This window comes from Schistocerca gregaria, chromosome X (genome assembly GCF_023897955.1).
Source record: "Schistocerca gregaria isolate iqSchGreg1 chromosome X, iqSchGreg1.2, whole genome shotgun sequence".
Classification (NCBI taxonomy): domain Eukaryota; kingdom Metazoa; phylum Arthropoda; class Insecta; order Orthoptera; family Acrididae; genus Schistocerca; species Schistocerca gregaria.
The window spans coordinates 517034157-517054357 of NC_064931.1; the positions used below are offsets into that span (position 1 = coordinate 517034157).

The 20201-nt window shown below is 45.6% G+C and overlaps 1 protein-coding gene across 2 annotated transcripts in view; it reads left to right on the forward strand.

Annotated features, from left to right (window-relative positions):
• Positions 1-20201, forward strand: part of LOC126297421 (pancreatic triacylglycerol lipase-like) — a 47174-nt gene that overhangs the window by 18207 nt on the left and 8766 nt on the right. The window contains exon 1 of one of the 2 annotated variants that reach the window (XM_049988222.1): positions 19580-19756. The exons of the other annotated variant lie outside the window; for it this stretch is intronic. Coding sequence (XP_049844179.1) covers positions 19621-19756 — 136 coding nt within the window. The 5' untranslated portion in view covers positions 19580-19620. Of the gene's footprint in view, positions 1-19579; positions 19757-20201 lie in introns of those variants that run through there. 2 annotated transcript variants of the gene reach the window in all.

The following is a 20201-nucleotide window of genomic DNA, read 5'->3' on the forward strand; positions in this document are numbered from 1 at the left end:
GAAAATAAAGTTTAGGGGGCGAAGATTATATGCATGGGAACAGATGAAAACTGAATAGCAGAGGGTGCTTAACATATTAACAAAGATCTAAGAGATGCATTTCAAAAGTGGCAATTACTCTAGGATCGCTGTATTCACTCGCAAGCAGACTGCTTGGAAGCCGATGGTGCAGAATGAGATCCAGAAAGTAATTTTACTATTTCGGCAGCTTTTGCTACCGCCTCGTAGGAAGTAGTGGCTCGTGCTGAACCATACGGGCTGGCCGAAAAGGTAAGCGTGTCGGAAGTGTTTAGGCCTTATGACAGTAGGCAAAGAAATTTGATAACTGACCTTGAGCTGATGCAGAACCCAATCCATACAGTATGTCGGACTAATTAGATTCCCCGACGTAACGGCGACGTCCTCATTTTCCCTTATTTTTCAGAAGGGTTCTGTTAACACGATGCCATCCGGCGCCACCACAGTGGTGTCGTGTGCATAGTATCGCGCAGTGGCCGGCGACAGCACTTTAGTATCTTCTGCATTCTGGGTGTGTGTTTTTGTAAGTATTTGTGCACTTTCATCATGGCAGACGAAAGAGACGATACTATTATTTACGATGAATGTGCGGACGTCTTGTCTGACGTTCCGGACGGCTTGGCCGATAGGGCAGAAGTCGTTGGATATAAAAAAATGGAAGTGAAGCAGAATCGTTGGAAGAGAGTAAAATACGTCCAAGAATAATTTGGAGAACGCCACGGTTGCCAACTGATTCGGATGAATCAAAAGACAGTGCATAGCGGTCAGACTTTGATTTACCGAGGACCAATAATAAATTTAAAGGATCTCCGGGTCCAAATATATATTAGGAACGATCTATTTGAATGTATTAACAACGAAGCTGCCAAGTAGTACAGTCAAAATTGCATAGAAAGAAACTGAAAAAATGCCAAATTTGTCGACGTTACGGGACGCGGACATAGAAAATGGTTTGGGCTTGCTATCCATACAGGGAGCTGAAAAAAACAAGGATCAATTATTGTTGGTCAACGAAACTGTTAATAGAATCACTGATATTTCGCAAAACGATGTCTCGCAACATTTTTCCGACAATAAACCGGATAATGCCAACCGGATTTTCAAAGTGCAGTTCTTAACTGATTATTTTTCCAAAAAGTGTAAAGAAACTTTTAAGCTAAGTCAAAACATATCAGTTGATCAAAGAATAATATCATGGCGTGGACGGTTAAGTTTTAAAGTTCACAATCCGTCGAAAATTACGAAATATGCCATACTCATTCGGATGCTGCGAGATTAGAGTACGGGATACATTTCCTCATGAGATACATTCCCTGGACAACCTTTAGCAAAAACAGTGATGGAACTATTGACACCTTCTTATGGAAAGTGGCATCTCCTCTACATGGATAATTATTGTAACAGTGTAGAACTTGTAGAGAAGTTACGTGAAAGAAAATTCGACTTTGTGGAGCGATACGGCAAAATAGAGGATTTCCGGAAAAATTAAAGCATGCAAAAGTCACCGTGTTTGAACCTTGTCATAAACGGAAAGGTGACAAGTCGCCGGCGACAAGCCAAGTAATCTGAATTAGCGCTGCCGGCTCCAAGCGAATCAATTTGAGACGTACGGACGGCAAATTTTTAATCGGGGCATTATTACACGCAGAACTTAAGTCATCTCCAACTGCAGATGCAGCCTGACAAACCTATCTGCCTCTGACCTACACACCGGCTCGATTTTTACATTTCATGAAAATGCTTTCAACTTTTTAAGATTTTTTGACAGAGTAAACCGCAATTTGACTATGTATCACTATCTTCTGTACTATCCAAATTTCGGCTTTATGCCATTTGAGTCTATGCTGAAATTTTTTAGAGCGTTATCATATCTGTTAAAGCAGTCCAAAGCAGGTAAAAAGTCTAACACGTGACTTTAATATGCAATTATTACTTCAATAGTTATCTTAATCATGTGCTAGCCTTGATTGCCTATTTTTGTATGCCTTGACAAATGACGCGTTAATGCTCTAAGAACCTTAAGTATTGAACTCGAAAATGGCATAAAAGTCTAAATCTAAATAACACGGAAGACATATACAGTAATAGTCACATGGTGGTTTATTCTTTCAAACAAAAAAGCTGAGGTTAGCTAAGCACCGTCGAAGAATTTCTAAAAGGAAGTGTACACCGACGCATCAGATTTTGCTCCTCTTTCGCACGGTTGTAGCCTGTACTTAGACGTAACATAGTTTTTCTACTGTACCCTTCTCGTGCGTTCTCAAATTCTACACCATCCGTCCAGATGCAGAGTTAACACAGTATGTTAGATCGGGGATCAAGAATTTGCCCATACTGATTGTCTCCGTTTTATTTTATAATCGAACACCACACACTTATGTCGCTACAACTAATCATTAGTCTTCGGAAAGGAATAGTAAAACAACCGCCGCTGCCTCCTCCTGCACTGTGTACTTTAGAGGCGAGGTATAAGGAATCGTAACTCTATTGTCTACCTTGCGACTGTAGAATGCGTATAGTGTTGCAGAACAAAGGAGAAATATCTCGCCCAGATTGACTTACTCGTCCTTCCCTGGTACTGCATCAAATGAGTTCTGGTGTTGCGCATGATTTGTGTAAAAGAGCTTGAACGGCCCTTTCTTAAATATGGTGTGTGTTCTGCTGGCATTATTGAAAATCAAATGTACGTATCAGGAAGGTGACATTCATACGGTGTGCTTCCAGCACAACTGTACTGCGACAACTGCTGGTCATCAAGTGGGCTCTGAGAGCCATGATCAATAGTTTTAGTATTCGTACTTTCATTTGTGAATGAATGAAGCACAAACCACTCGCGTCTTGGATCAAAGTTCATACTGTCTTCTTCAGAAAAATATTATGTCGATAACTATTTGTACCATTGCTGCACAGTCTACGATTAAGTAGTGAATCCACTAGATACTGGTTAGTAGAGCAGACTGAATATCTGTAATTACATATATGGCCTGGCAGCGCTGTAGACCTAATGTGTAAGATCTGATTCATCTACAATGAGTAGACAGATATTCGTACACTCTGCGTAGCTTAAGAGAGCCTTAGATGTCGGCCATCATTTGTAACAAGCCCAGAATTCGTTTATTCAAAATTTCGTGTAATAAACTCAAAGCTATTTAGACAGATAGTTATTGCTACATCTTCTGTTGGTCCGTTCACTCTTTCTAATTTTATTATGGGAGTAGTACACTGTTTCTAACATAAATGACCACATCTTCAGTTCAGCTTTTTGGAGCATTGTCCTTTCCAACAAAATAACCCCCCCCCCCTCCTGCGGGTCTGGGGTAAGAATAGGCCCGAAGTATTCCTGCCTGTCGTAAGAGGCGACTAAAAGGAGTTTAAACCGTTTCGGCCTTCCATGTGATGGTCCCCCATGGGGTTTGACGTCCATTTTTCCAAATTCTACAGAAGTACGAGCCTTTTGGGGAAGGACGTCTTACGTGGTGTATCACTGGTCCTCAGGGCACTAAGACCTTGGCACTCAGCATTGTAACGGCGTTGTAACTGCACCCACTACTCCTCAAATTGGGCCTAAACGCCTGATGGGTTGCACAAGTCACGCCCATACTGCGTCCCCATCTGCACCTACGATCATGATGCCATTTCCATGGCGCCCGAAATCCATCACGGTAGCCAGCCTGTTGTGGGGTCGTCATGTACCCTCTAGGTTGTAGCCCCCTGACAACACAGGGATCGTACTGCTGATACCTGAGCTGCACCCTCCCCACGTCGGCCAAGGAGTAGATTCCCGTCTCCTTGGGGCATCAGTACTCCCCGCAACGGTCATACTGCCAGGTGGCCCCTGCTGAGGCTGGGTGGCGCCTGTGGGGAGAGGCCCTGGTCGGAGTGGGTGATATCGGGGCGGACGTTTCGCAGATGAAATTTCAACATGTATCAGGTCGATTTGCGGCCGAGTCTTCTAAAAAGCAAGGTACTGTCTCTGTTTCTGGTTCTCCTGCCCTTTCCCCTTGGCCACTCCCTGGGAGGAAGGACAGGCCCGCCGGCTTGGGGCGAAGTACTTCCCCCGCTATTTAGTCTGTTCTCGGACCGATGGGGGGACGTTCGCTACCTCCAAGACCATGTTCTTTGTCCAGCACATCTAGGACATCTTCGGGGAAATCGAGGCTCTCAGTAAAATGCGTTCGGGGTCCGTTCTTATAAAGACCACCTCCGCCACACAGTCGGCGGCGCTCCAGGCGTGCGACCGACTAGGAGACATCCCAGTGTCCATTGTCCCGCATCTGGCACGGAATAGGACACAGGGGGTTATTTTTCATCAGGACCTCCTGCTACAATCTGATGAGCTCAGGGCCAACCTGGAGTTCGAGTGGTATGTCCTTTCTGACACCTATTCGAGCGACCATTTCCCCTGTGTTGTTTGTCTCCTGCACCACACCCCATCCCCACGTCCTTAGAGCTGGAATATACCGAAAGCTGACTGGGGACTTTACTCCTCCCTGGCGACCTTTCCGGACCACGATTTTCTCAGTTATGACAGTCAGGTCGAATACCTCCTGGCTGTTATCAATGCTGCCGAACGTTCCATTCCTCGTACTACCTCTTCTTCACGTTGCGTTTCCGTCCCCTGGTGGAATGAAGCTTGCAGAGACGCTATCCGTGCTCGACGACGTGCTTTACGCACCTTTCGCCGCCATCCTACGTTGGCGAATTGTATTGGATACAAACGACTCAGAGTGCAATGCCGTAGAGTCATCAAAGACAGCAAAAAAGCTTGTTGGGCCTCTTTCACCAGCGCCTTTAACAATTTTACTCCCTCTTCTGTCGTCTCGGGTGGCCTGCGCCGGCTGTCGGGCATTAAGGCCCACTCCTCGGTACCTGGCCTGACTTCAGGTAATGAGGTACTTGTTGATCCTGTGGATGTCTCCAACGCCTTCGGCCGCTTTTTCGCGGAGGTTTCAAGCTCCGCCCATTACCACCCTGCCTTCGTTCCCAGGAAAGAGGCAGAAGAGGCTCGGCAACCTTCCTTCCACTCGCTGAATCTGCAAAATTATAATGCCCCCTTTACTATGTGGGAACTCGAACGTGCACTTGCACTGTCCCGGTCCTCTGCTCCGGGGCCAGATGCCATTCACGTTAAGATGCTGACACACCTTTCTCTGGCAAGCAAAAGCTTTTTTCTTCGTACCTACAATCGCGTCATGACCGAAGGTAAAGTCCCTATGCGTTGGCGTGACGCCGTCGTTGTTCCTATACCCAAACCCGGGAAGGATAGACGCCCCATTTCTCTTAAAAGCTGTGTCTGTAAGGTGATGGAGCGCATGGTTAACGCTCGGTTAGTTTGGATTCTTGAATCTCGACGGATACTTACCAATGTTCAATGCAGCTTTCGTCGCCGCCGCTCCGCTGTTGACGACCTTGTGACCTTGTCGACATTCATCATGACCAACTTTTTGCGAAAGCGCCAAACGGTAGCAGTGTTCTTCGGTTTGGAGAAGGCTTATGATACCTGTTGGAGAGGTGGTGTCCTCCGCACTATGCACAGGTGGGGTTTACGCGGTCGCCTGCCCCTTTTTATTGATTCCTTTTTAACTGATCGAAAGTTTAGGGTACGTGTGGGTTCCGTATTGTCCGACGTCTTCCTCCAGGAGAACGGAGTGCCTCAGGGCTCCGTCTTGCGCGTAGCCCTTCTTGCCATAGCGATCAATCCAATTATGGATTCCATTCCATCTAATGTCTCAGGCTCTCTTTTTGTCGATGACTTCGCGATCTACTGCAGTGCCCAGAGAACATGCCTCCTGGAGCGCTGCCTTCAGCGTTGTCTTGACAGCCTGTACTCATGGAGTGTGGCTAATGGCTTCTAGTTCTCTGAAGAGAAGACGGTTTGCATCAACTTTTGGCGACATAAAGCGTTCCTTCCGCCATCCTTACATCTCGGTCCCGTTGTTCTCCCATTCGTGGAAACTGTTTCTAGGGCTCACAATGGACAGGAAACTTTGTTGGTCTCTGCACGTCTCTTGCTTTGCTGCCCGTTGTACACGTTCCCTTAATGTCCTCGGAGTTCTTAGTGGTTTATCTTGGGGAGCGGATCGCACTGTCCTGCTTCGCTTGTATCGGTCCATAGTCCGATCAAAGCTGGATTATGGGAGCCTCGTCTGCTCGGCCATCCCTCTTACGCCGTCTAAACTCCATCCACCATCGGGGATTACGTCTTGCGACCGGGGCACTCTACACTAGTGCCGTAGAGTGCCTTTATGCTGAAGCTGCCGAATTACCATTGACCTACCGGCGCGGCGTACTGCTTTGTCGGTATGCCTCCCGGCTGTTGACAATGCCCGACTACCCCTGTTACCAGCCCTCCTTCGCAGATTCTCTCGACCGTCAGTATGGGTTGTACGTGTCTGCCCTGCTGCCCCCTGGAGTTCGCTTTCGTCGCCTGCTTCGACAATTGGATTTTCCCTTCCTACGACCTTCAGAGAGGGTGAGAGCCCGACACCACCTTGGCTACAGGCTCCGGTTCAGCTTGCTCCCGAAGGAGGGTACTCCGGCTGCAGTGTATTGCTCACGGTTTGTCGAACTTCGTGCGCGACTTTAAAGTCACACCTTTATCTACACTGATGGCTCCAAAACTGACGATGGTGTCGGCTGTGCCTTTGTCGTCCGGGCCGTCACCTTTAAATACCGGCTCCTCGACCAGTGTTCCAGCTTTACGGCCGAGCTTTTTGCTCTCCATCAGGCCGTTCAGTATGCCCGCCGCCACCGCCATTCGTCGTATGTACTCTGCTCTGATTCACTTGGAGCTCCACATCCGGTCCATCCCTTGGTGCAACGGATCCAGCAGTCCCTCCATTCTTTTGCTGATGATGGTTCTCCTGTCAGCTTTTTGTGGGTTCCCGGTCATGTAGGAGTGCCTGGGAATGAGGCTGCTGATGCTGCAGCCAAGGCTGCAGTCCTCCTGCCTCGGCCAGCCTCCCATTGTCCCGTCATCTGACATTAGTGGGGTTGTTTGTAAGAGGCTTGTCATTGTGGTGGGATACTTGGTCATCTCTTAAAGGAAACAAGCTCCGGGCCGTAAAACCGTTCCCAACTGCTTGGACAACCCCCTCCCGACCATCTCGGCGAGAAGAGGTCCTTCTGACCAGGTTGCGGATTGGGCATTGCCGGTTTAGCCACCGCTACCTGCTCTCTGGTGACCGAGCCCCTCAGTGCCCCTGTGGTCATGCATTGACAGTGCGCCATGTTTTATTGTCGTGTGCCCGTTTTAGTAAATCTCGTGTTGTCCTGTCTCTGCCATCTACTTTACAGGATATTTTAGCTGATGACGCTCGAGCAGCTGCTCGTGTTCTTCGTTTTATTACTTTGACTGGCTTGTCCAAAGATACGTAACTCTTTCACTTACTTTATCTGCATCTTTGTAAGAACTTTCTGTTGTCTCCCCCACCCCCCTTGAGTTTTACTAGATTCTATGTGCTCTTACAATTGTGACTGGGCGCTAATGATCTCAGTAGTTGAGCGCCCATAAAACCCCCCCCAAAAAAGAGGCCATACCAACAAGAGAACTTATCTTGGAACAGATAAGTTTGTGACTGCAAATGAAACCTTGGAGGCGGTGTGGTAAGAATGTTGTCTAGAATTCATGAACTAACAAACAGTAATCTTTCTCGCTTGAACTGGGGACACTTCGTCGAAATTCGGCAAAGAAAACACAGCCCCGTATGGCAAACTTAGCAGCAACATATTAATTAAAAAATATATATCAAATGGTGTAACACCACTATATTTCCTCACTGAGCCAAGCGTTATGGGTTCCTGAATGTCGAGGGTCAATAGTTAACAACAAAAGAGATAAATTTGCTTTGCATATGCTTTTGAAATGTTTTTAGTTTCTTACTGTAAGGGTAAAATTTGGTGTGTATTGGAATCTCAATGTAAAAGGCTGTTTAAAATTAGACGAAACATGAACTCGTGCTTTGTTGATAGGCCAATAGCACTTCGGAAGCAATGTCAGTGAAGACGAAAAATGGTGTAAACACTTCAACTTTTTTAATGCGCGCATGACTGTATCGATAAATGCTTAAGATTCCTTTTTACCTCACCACGAGTATCTATCTACATGATTACACTATAATTCACAATTAAGTGCTTGGCAGAGTGTTCATCGAACCACTTCATTTCTCTAGAGTTTCGCTCTCGAGTAGCACGTGTGGAAACTATAACACTTCAGTCTTACCATGCGAGCTTTCATTTGTCATACTTCGTTACGACGGTCAACTCTCTCTCTGCAGTTGGAAGTCCACAAAATATTAAACTTAGGAGTAAGTTGTCGGAAATTTCTTATAAAGAAAGGTCCCGCCGCAACGAAAAAACCTTCGTTTCAGTTATTGCCACGCCAATTGATTACCTCCGTAACTCCTCCTCCTCTTGCTGTAATACGAAACAAACTGCCCTTGTTTAATCTTTTTTCGGTGTCCTCCCGTCAATTCTAAGTGGCCAGGATCCCGTGCTGCTCATAAACACTCCTCAGAGGGCGGACAAGCCTAATGCACGGGTGACTGACTGTTAATGTTCCTCTCGAAGGAAAATAATTCGTTGTAGGAATACAAGTGATCCATGGAGGATTACAAAGAATGACGAGACGCAAACGCAGTGCGGATTGATAACTTGCTAAGACCGCTTTTACTTCTCGTAAGTAACTCCATTCTGCATGGACTTCTTTCGCGAACGGGGGACTATTCATCATGTTGTTTAATCCTCATAGAACGAACGAACGAACCAGTCACTTAAGGGAAGAAGTTGATAGTTAACTTTCACTATCGTTGATTATATCAAAATCCTGTGGCTCGTTCTTCCCTGCCGCTGCTACTTACGTAAGTCAAAGTATTGTCCCTTGAGCCTGTGAGCAGGGCAAGGTTTCCTGTGCGCTAATCGTTGACTGTTTTGTAATATTCGAACACGCTCTGATAGCCTTTGTCATGTTTCCTGCTGATAGAATTGGGCATTCTTCGCTCTGAGACACGTAATTATCTTCGCTTGGTGGCGAGTAGAAAATGGCCTGTCAATGGAAGTCTAGAAGCTTCTGCAGAGTCAGCCGTTAAGTGGGATGGGGACACAGTTGTGTGTCCGTTGGTAGGGAAACACATACAGATACCAAAGCTTCGGCGCGTTCTGGACCCTAATTTGCGTGTAATTAACTCGAGAACTAACTTTTTACACTAATACGTAAAAACCATTATCGGCCCAGAAAAATTAGGCAGAACGTTTAAAGTATTCTATTTTGGGGTACAATTTCACTAGTGATATGAAAGCTCCGCAAGAAGTTAATGGGGGTAATAGAGAAGGAAATTTTCATAATCGTTTTGCAGTGTCTTTACATATAAATTGTACACTTTGTCCAGTTCTTCAGGTCACTCAAGTATGTTTTCAATGTCTGGCATCTGGTCAGTGCATCGCACAAACTGTTACTGAAAAGTAGTAACAAAATTAAAGAGAAGATATGACCTAGTAAAATGTTGATGCCTAGGCATCGTTGTAATTTTTCACGAGACAACACTGTCTGCATCACCTGCCGGCCACGAATTTTCCTTCTTGACTGTTTCAGCTCCATTCCGTGTTAAGACTTCCTCCCCACGTATCTAAAGGGGGTTGTTTATTAAATCAGTTTCACCCCTAGGTAGAGACCGGGCGGAGGGGGTACGGGGTGCATCTGGCCGCAAATCAGCCCCATCTGTTCCGCTGTACATTCACTTTACACTGAGGAGACAAGTAATGGGATACCTCCTGATACTGTCGGACCTCCTTTTGCCTGGCGTAGTACGGCTGACTGCTTCATTCGTGAAGGGGCCTTTAACACTGTGAGAGGGCCCTGTAGTCTTATCGGCCCATTGAGAGGTCAGCAGAAAACTCTGCCTCCTCTGCCGTGACTGGGCTGCGGCTGTTTTGGCGTGGTGGTCCAGCCCGGTGCTCACCCTATGTGTGCTCTCTCTCTCTCTCTCTCTCTCTCTCTCTCTCTCTCTCTCTCTCTCTCTCTCTCTCTTCTTCCCCTTCTGTCTGTTAGATTTGTTCATTTTTAGTGTCTGTGCTTCTTGGCCTGTCAGTTTTGCTAGTCTTTGCCGGGCATTTTGTGAGTGGAGTACCTCTGGTAAGCTGCGAGGGCTGGTAGATGTATCCTGCCTCGTTGCGCTTTGCTTTTGGGGGCTTCCAGCTGTTTTCTAGATGGGGCACCTTTAGTGCTTTTCTTCCTCTTTCTTCTTTTTCTCGCATATCTTGCCTTCATTGACATTTCGTGGAACTTGATTTTTTTTCCTGAGTTTTGCGGGGTGGGCTACCTCTATTCTACAGTCATGTAGACCTGTCTGTTCGAGAAAAAAGGAACTCATGACATAGTAGTTGGGGTCCATCCATCGTGAAGCAACTATGCGCGGCATGGACTCAGAAAGTCGTTGGAAGTTCACTGCAGAAATATTGAGCCATGATGTCTCCACACATTCTCATAATGAGTGTTGCCGGCGCAGGATTTTGTGCACGAAATGAGTTACCTAGTATGTCCCATAAATGTCAGATGCGTGGCCAGATAATTCGCTCGAATTGTCCAGAATGTTCCACAAACCAGTTGTGAGCAGTAGTGGCCCCGTGACATGGCGCATTGTCATCCATAAAAATTCCGTTGTTTGGGAACATGAAATCTAAGAATGGTTGCAGATGGTTTCTAAGTAGCTGAACACAACTACTTCCTGTCAATGATCGGTTCTGTTGGACCAGAGGACCCAATCCATTCCTTGTAAGCACAGCCTACACGATTATGGAGTCACCACCAGCTTGCACAGTGCCTTTTTGATAACCTAAGTCCGTGTCTTCGCGGGGTCTGCGCCATACTCAGACGCTATCATCAGCTCTTAACTGAAATCTGAATTCATCTGACCGGGCCACGGCTTTGCAGTCGTATGGGATCCAACCAATATGGTTGGAGCTATGGGGTATCGTCTCAGTTGTGCGACTGGATTCGTGATTTCCTGTCAGGAAGGTCGCAGTTCGTAGTAATAGACGGCAAATCATCGAGTAAAACTGAAGTGATATCAGGTGTTCCCCAGGGAAGCGTCCTGGGACCTCTACTGTTCCTGATCTATATAAATGACCTGGGTGACAATCTGAGCAGTTCTCTTAGACTGTTCGCAGATGATGCTGTAATTTACCGTCTAGTAAGGTCATCCGAAGACCAGTATCAGCTGCAAAGCGATTTAGAAAAGATTGCTGTGTGGTGTGTCAGGTGGCAGTTGACGCTAAATAACGAAAAGTGTGAAATGATCCACATGAGTTCCAAAAGAAATCCGTTGGAATTCGATTACTCGATAAATAGTACAATTCTCAAGGCTGTCAATTCAACTAAGTACCTGGGTGTTAAAATTACGAACAACTTCAGTTGGAAGGACCACATAGATAATATTGTCGGGAGGGCGAGCCAAAGGTTGCGTTTCATTGGCAGGACACTTAGAAGATGCAACAAGTCCACTAAAGAGACAGCTTACACTACACTACACTCGTTCGTCCTCTGTTAGAATATTGCTGCGTGGTGTGGGATCCTTACCAGGTGGGATTGACGGAGGACATCGAGAGGGTGCAAAGAAGGGCAGCTCGTTTTGTATTATCGCGTTATAGGGGAGAGAGTGTGGCAGATATGATACACGAGTTGGGATGGAAGTCATTACAGCATAGACGTTTTTCGTCGCGGCGAGACCTTTTTACGAAATTTCAGTCACCAACTTTCTCTTCCGAATGCGAAAATATTTTGTTGAGCCCAACCTACATAGGTAGGAATGATCATCAAAATAAAATAAGAGAAATCAGAGCTCGAACAGAAAGGTTTAGGTGTTCGTTTTTCCCGCTCGCTGTTCGGGAGTGGAATAGTAGAGAGATAGTATGATTGTGGTTCGATGAACCCTCTGCCAAGCACTTAAATGTGAATTGCAGAGTAGTCATGTAGATGTAGATGGTCACGAGCTCAGGAGAGAGCTCTGCAGGCGATGTCGTGCTGTTAGCAAAGGCAGTCGCTGCCGTAGCCAATTAACGCAAATTTCGCCGCACTGTCCTAACGGATACGTTCGTCGTAGGTCCCACGTTGATTTCTGTAGTTCCTTCACGGAGTGGTGCTTGTCTGGAAACACTTAAAAACTCTAAGCACACAAAACTGCTCTGTTAAGTGAAGGTCGTCGGCCGCTCCGCTGTCCATGGTGAGAGGTAATGCTGGAAATCTAGTAGATTCGCACACACTTGACACTGCAGATCTCGGAATATTCAATTCCATAACGAATTCCGAAACAGAATGTTCCATGCGGCTAGCTGTAACTACCATTCCGCTTTCAGAGGCTGATAACGCGCGACTGCTGCCATATTCACGTCGGAAACTTGTTCACGTAAGTCACCTGAGTACAAATGACAGCTCTGCTTATGCCCTGCACTGCCCCTTTTGTACCTTGTGTACGCGATACTATCCCCACCTGTATATGCAATATCGATATTTCATGACTTGTGCAACTGCTCCATCGCCATGCATCGTTGTCACTACATCTCTATCCCGCGTCCTACACACCAGTTGGTAGCCGCACGTGCTAACGCGACCACTTCCGGGGCGGGGAGGTACGCCGGCCTCGGATCGAATCATTCTGGCGGATTGACGAAGCGTCGATGTGCAGGCCGGCTTAGAGGTGGTTACTAGGTGGTGAACCACATCCCACACGGTAAACATCTCGTGTTCCGCCTCGAACACGCGCTACGCACAGGTCTTACTCTAGTCAGATTGGGTACACTGCTTCTGTCTTGGGGGTGAATAGACCTGTTTGGTCTCCTTAAACACGTGACCAGAACAGCATTAGCTGGCGGCACTGCTCTTTCAGCGCTTACTTTCTTAACGAGCGAGGTAGCCGCGCGGTCTCGGGCGTCTTGTCATGTCTCGCGCGGCTCCCCCGTCGGAGGTCAGTCCTCCCCCGGGCATGGGTGTGTTTTGTCCTTAGCTTAAGTTAGTTCGTTAGATTAAGTAGTGTCAGCTTGGGAACCGATGACGTCAGCAGTTTGGTCTCCTATCTGACCTCAAATTTCCTTACCGAGCGTCAGGTGACGACGTAGTTAGATCTTCATAACCTCCTTACTGCCGGTGAATTTCGCAGCCGAGTCACTCCCTGAAAAACTAAACTTATAGTGCCCAGGCTGAGTATCGAGTTTTCAATTTTATCCTTCAGAGTGGATTGTGTACTTCCGAAACATTGTTTTGGTCCAGCTGACTGCCTCCTGCCGCACTTTTAGCCCCGGGGTATCTCTGGCTGCTCCCGGACGGACTGCTGGTTTCTCCCCCTCCCCGACGTACCTGCTGGAATCAAAATTAATGCTATGCCTATTCACTGAGTCAGATTTGCCGTAGGCGTCGCTGTATCGTCAGAGCGCAAATTCGATTAGCGAATGGATCTCAGTACCGTAATGAGTTGCATACATCGGTTCTAGTTATGTCTCTTCTGTTTTTAATTACCTGCCATGTGTCGAGTTGGACGGGGTAACAAACAACAAAATGGTGCCATTGAAATACGCTGCACCCCGATGTTTGCACTGAGTGGCAGTTCTCGTGAAGCTTGACAGGAAATTCCGTTCCGCTTTAGTCGCAGCAAAATGCACTGTGCAGGAATGAGTGCTGCATAGCATACGCAGTCTGCGGACGGGGCTCGCCGGCGTTATCTGCGATAGCAGTGCTCTCCAGCGGTACCAGCCGCAAACATCTGTCGCGCCATTCACGCACAATTTGTTTCCGAAATTGGACATCCGTGAACGAAAATCTCGAAAACAGCTGTGGTGATGTAAACGTATCAAATAACTGTTAACATGTTCGAGAAAGGATCGTTTAAAATTTTAAATTCCGTCCCAAACGTCATTAACATATCTCAACTTGTCCGAAGGTTCGTGAGGAGTTAAAATTGTACACTTGACCAGGAATTCAACAGTAAATTCGATTTCAAAAGCAGATTGCTGCCAAACACATTACTGGGTGCTTTGTTAATTTCTGTTATTTCTATCGCGTTTGCCTCAATAAGTCGGAAGTTCATCTTACACGTTTTAAATCTTTACATAATCATACTGAGTTGGCGTAGGCACTGGTAAAGCGTCAGGTGAGGTTTATATTCACATCCATTCCTATGCACTGAATGGTATTGTAGCACTTGTAACCAGAGATTACAACAAATCGTATCAAAACTAACGCGTCTACTACCCCTCTGCCCGCGCATACGGATTTCACTCAGTGCTCTGAACAATTCTGCGTGCTCTCCTCTGAAAAGTTGCTTTCTTTTCTCTTTCTTAGTGAAATTTGTCGCCGAGCTTCTACACGGAAAATGGTTTCTGTGAGATGAAATGTAGAACGTGGTGTGGACAGTCTTGTCAATGCCTTTGTGCCCGGAACAGATGGCCGTCGGGCTATCTTAGTAAATTGGCCGCATCAGCTGTAACCGGTTTGTAAAGTGGCAGAATTGAACTGTCCGACTGACACAGGACGCAAAGCTGCGTGCTCTCAAACTGTTACTGCTGTTAATACGGATGTTGTATTTTTTTTGTCAGTGTGTGTGTGTGTGTGTGTGTGTGTGTGTGTGTGGCGGGAGGAGGGGGGGGGGGGCAGTGTGAAAGCAGTCGCCAAAGCAAAGTGGTATATCACTAGTCAGTGTTTCCACACTGAAACGGTAGTTACGCCGTATGATGCTTCAGTGTAAGATCTGTGAAACGCTGCGGGAAGACAGTAACGTCTTTCCAACGCCAGTTCAGATATCGGTCAAATACACATTAGAGGCTAATTAGTAAATGTGATGACAACGTGTACATAATTTTAGAAGTCGTCTGTTGGTATGTGTGTGCCCTGCAGTGATGACTAGTCGGACGATAATTAACTTTTCATTACAGGCAAGAGTTCCTGAAATTAATTGCTGACGGAAGGAAAAGGGAAGAGTTTCAAACCTATCAGCGACAGCATTAATGAAGGTGAAGGCTAATAAGGCTCCAATTTGCGAGACAGTTGGCATTGAACCCATTCTAATTGAGAGAGTGGAGCTTTTTCGAAACTCTTACGCTTAATAAAGCAAATGGAAGTAGAGGCGAGAAAATCAGAAACCCTACCTGCATATTTTGATGGGCTGTAATTGTCGTGAAACATGTGGCTTGCTTAAGGCATCAATCGATCAATCAATTTGTCAGACTTCACGTGTTTGTCCAATTATTTGAAAAAGTGCTGCTTTCTTTATAGTTTGTCAAACGTAACTTGTTAGAGATGTTGGTAACTTTGATCGACGGCCGATGGCCGATCTGACAGTTAACAGTTTACGCATGCGTTCGTCCCACAATAGCCATTTGCTTGCCAGACTATTAGCTGTAATTTTGGTATGTCAATCGGAGCAGGTTTCGAAGACTGCAAGTTTATATTCTGCATTGCGCTTCGTACAGTGCTTGAGTGCCAAAGTACTTAGACAGATACGTACAGTGTGACAGCTTCTTAAAAAGTTCGGTCAGGTTCGACAAAATTGTTGTACGTCTGCGCGCTCGTTTGACAAACCCGTGGCTGTCAAACTGCCAATTTGCCTTCTCAAGTGCATCGTTGTCTACCGTGTGCTGCCTAGCCTCGTTGCGATGTGGCAGCCTCACCTTATTCTTTAGTTCTTACCGCTGCAACATGAAGTTCGGCTTCAGGGTATCACAATAGTTTAATGAACCTAAGGTAAGAGAGAAAAGAAGCAAAATGGCCATAAATACAAAGTAAAATCAATGAAAAACGTTCCCAACACAATATGGAGAGAGCGGAAGTAACATGGGTAGAACATGAATAAAATTAGAAAGCTGGAAACTGAGAACTTAGTGATGGAAGCAGACCAACCACAGAAAAACATACATATACTGCCACTCGACCGGTTGTTAAGCATGAAAGCGCTGTACGTATTTCGATGTCTGAAAGTAGTGGTTGCACAAGCGAAACTTCACTTGATAAACGCGAGTTGTTTTGAAACTAAAAGGCTGACATGACCAGTCCAGCCCATAGTGCCATGTACGTAGACGAGACAATCTTTTTTCGCTCAAAAAGAACACGACTTTCCAATTTCGTTACCGTAGAGTTAAAGATTTCCTTTGTCGTGGAGTGAACTACAGTAGCAATTCTGGGGAAAGAACGCGGTGTATGACAATTACGACCATAAAATTGAGTCATAAGATTGATTATTGGGATAAAACGTTCACATTTGCTTAAATCCCTGCATATTAACACTTGCAATATACATATGAAAGAAAAAGCTGCTCCTCGTTAAGATCTGTTTCCCTCGGTCTCTTGGGCTTCGGTACTAAAGATCCGTAAACTTTCAAACATAGATTGTAAAAACATGAAGTTTCACAGATATAATCGTGGTGGGTGCTACAGCACGCGCCTCCGTTATTGCAAGGAATTCTTATTCGGTTTTAGCATTTCGAACTTGGGTACTTCACTTGCTAGTTACGAAACTGGTGTTTGCCGGAACATGGGCCATGTACGTTACCGATCAACATCTTGAGCCTTGGCATCGTTTATACCTTGGCGTAATGACTACCAAGCACGGGGAATCATAATCAGGGACGTTAGAAAATATTCTTGACACTTCTATAGAGGCTACAAAATAAAAGTGTAGATTCAGTCGAAGTTATGCGAAAGGCGACATTATAGCGAATCCCTGTTGGTTAAATGTACAAAACCCGAAATGAAGATACCGTTCAAACAGTAATCACCTCCATCGCGTTCCTAGCAGTGATACTGAGAATCCAGGAGAAAAGTGCGCGTAAAGCAGTTGTTTCTCGCTCGCTGCCTTGGTGAATACGTACACACATTAGCGGCTAGGCCCGTCAACAGTAATGATTATTACCCTTAAGAATCTAGAGCCGGACGACAGATAAAAAACGCAATATTTAAACGTGACAGTTAAGGGAAACCTCTGAGGTGAATATTCAAGAAAGTCACACTGGGTCAAGCGGAAATAGGTGACCGTGGTGAGGTTGCTATTTAAACTAGGGATCCGTAAGCCCAGCATAACTGCGAAGGACGGATACACTTCACGTAGTGTGTTCACCAACACTTGACACTCTGCAAACCAGGACCTAAAGACACTGTAGCAATTTTGATGAGTACAACATGACTGGAGAAGTTCAGCTCAGCGAATGTTGTACCAAAATAGTGGATTCATTCGTATGTAGAAAACAGGAACATCAGTCACAGATATGATTGCAAATGGAGTATGAGAATATAAATACTCGTCCTAACAAAAAATGATTCAAATGGCCCTGAGCACTATGGGACTGAACAGCTGAGGTCATCAGTCCCCTAGAACTGAGAACTACTTAAACCTAACTAACCTAAAGACACCACACATCCATGCCCGAGGCAGGATTCGAACCTGCGACCGTAGCAGTCGCGCGGTTCCGGACTGAAGCACTTGGAACGAGCCGGCCATGGTGACAGAACGGTTCTATCATCTGGACATACTTCAGTTAATTAGGCTATACAAGTTAAGTGGCAGAACACTACTGAGTCTTGACCCGTAAAATTCTTAAAATAAGAGCTTGTATTTCACTAAAGACGTCAGTATTGTATGAGTGATTTCCTTGGGCCTAGTCATGGGTTATTAATGAAATCGTTAAGTTCCACATGCCTGTAAACACGATGTAAATTCATACACTTAGACGTTCTCTTTATCATGCACAAGTGCTTGCCCTAAGGACACAACATACCTCGTATATGTAGTTAAACCAGTAATACACCTTACGATCAATTGGTGCCAAACCAAAACGTCCATTGCCTCGGCAGAAACAATACCGGTAGCTCTAGTATTAATGCGTGTGCGCACAATTAAGTTTCCTGGCAAGTGTCATTCTTGCTAACTTTCATCAGAGCGTATTTTTCTTGGAGTTCCGCCATTATTTACTGTAATGATAAATGCCGAGTAATTTCACAGAATGCTTTATTTTCTGAGTTACAAGGATAGAAAAGGGAAATGTGTGTTCGGTTGACATTTAACAGTAGTAACTTATTTTCTTGAACCAGAGCTGCGTTGTTCATAATGAAATAATTTGCGTTACACATTATTTCACTTCCTGGTAATCTAAATCCACGTCTGCATGACTACTTTGCCATTCACCTTAAGCGCCTGGCAGAAGGCTCTTCGAAGCACCTTTAAGTTATTTTTCTACCATTAGATTCTGTAGTAGCGGGTAGGAAAAATGAATACTTAAATATTTCTGTAAGAGATGTGGTGGTGGTGGTGGTGGTGGTGGTGGTGGTCAGGTCGGCGGCAAAATATTTTTCACATTCAGAGGAGAAAGTGGATTGAAATTTCGTGAAAAGCTCTCCTCAAGGAAAAACACCTTGGTCTTAATGAGTGCCACCCCAACTCGCGTATCACATCCGTGACTTCCCCCCCCCCCCCCCCCCCCCGTTTCGCAATACTACGAAATGAGCTGCCCTTCTTAGACGTTCTCCGTCAATACTATCTGGTAAGGATCCCATACGCAACAGCAATACTCTAGCACTTGTGATTTAGATTTTCCTAAATTGGTTCAGGCAAATGCCGGGATGGTCCCTGTGAAAGGGCACGGCCGATTTCCTTCCTTCCCCAATCCGATTGGACCTATGACCTCGCTTTTTCGTCCCCTCCCCCAAGTTAATCAAGCTATCAATTCTGAGGACAAACAAGGGTAATGTAGGCAGTCTCTTTAGTAGACCTGTTGCATCTTCTAAGTGTCATGCTAGTAAGACGTAGTTTTCATTTTTCCTTTCCCCACAACATAAATGCGACAGTCCCAACTTAAGTTGCTCCGAGTGTGATTCTTAGGTATTTAGTCGAATTGACAACCTTCAGATTTGTGTGATTTATCGTGTAATTGAAATTTAACTTGTTTCTTTTTGTACTCACATAGATGACCTCTCACTTTCCTAAAGGAGAGATAATCACTTTTTCAAACCTTCCAGATATCTTGTGTACATAACTTTGCAATTAAGTTCGATCTTCTCATGACTTCACTGGACACTAAATGACAGCGTCACGTGCAAATCTTTTGAGGGGCCTTCTCAGATTGTCGCCTATATCCTTTATATAGATCAGAAACAGCAGAGGGCCAATAACACTTCCTTGGGGAACGCCGGATATCACTTTTCTCGATGATTCTTCGTCGATTACTACCTATTGCAACTGAGTCAAAGCATAGAAGACGGATTTAAATGATAAAAAATTAGGCAAGTTCTAAGCTCATTAGATTAGGTTGATGTACGCGCAGACATGGAAAATTTCTCGTCTGTAGTGTGTTGGTGCTCTGTATCGTGATTATTACCAAATGATTTCGGGACACGGTCAAAGCAGCGTAGCCGACGAATGGTTTGTTTATGTATAGACGCGTTCCTAATCAGGACGTGTCAGATGGAGAGTTATTGGCGAGCGGAGGGGGCCAAACGATTTATCGCGAGATCAAAGTTCGGCGGTGTGGAGACACGTGGAGGGGCGTTTGACGTCAAGGGCTGGAGGCGTGGCCCGGCCCTCTGAAATAAAAGCTGTTGGCGCGGTCGTCTGCCGCATTCCAGTCGCAGCCATGACTCACCCCGCCGTTGTGATGGAGATGGCGCTGGTCGTCTTCAACCTCACGGCGCACAACGCTACCGTGCCGCCCGTGTCGGACGAGGTCGACTTTGACATCGACTCTATCGGTGACATCGAAATAGGACCAAGTAAGTCAGGCATTACCTGTCGCCTGCGTTCAGTTTGTCATACTGACAAATTGACGATCTCCGTCACGCTCCACCGTAGTTCACTGGAAACTGAGCGAGCATACTCCTCATAACTGGTTTTGCAATATATTCGATTTGAAGCGGTATAACGTGCTAAATGCTATCCCACCAGGTAGAAGCTAACTACTCGCAACTTAGGCAGCTGTAGTTTATGGATGGCGGCTGTCGCTGATACAACCTGTAATCGGTTATACAGGATTTTCATCGTCAGTTGAGTCTATTAAAACGGCTCAAAATAGCTCGTTTTTAAAACGATTTTTAGATTTATTTTTACCAGTGATAAATGGTGACATCAGAAAGGTGGAAAAGCTCTAGGACACTACCAAATATCTGCGTGTTTTTTCCCCAAGATAAATAGAATCAATGTCAGAATAACTAAATAAAT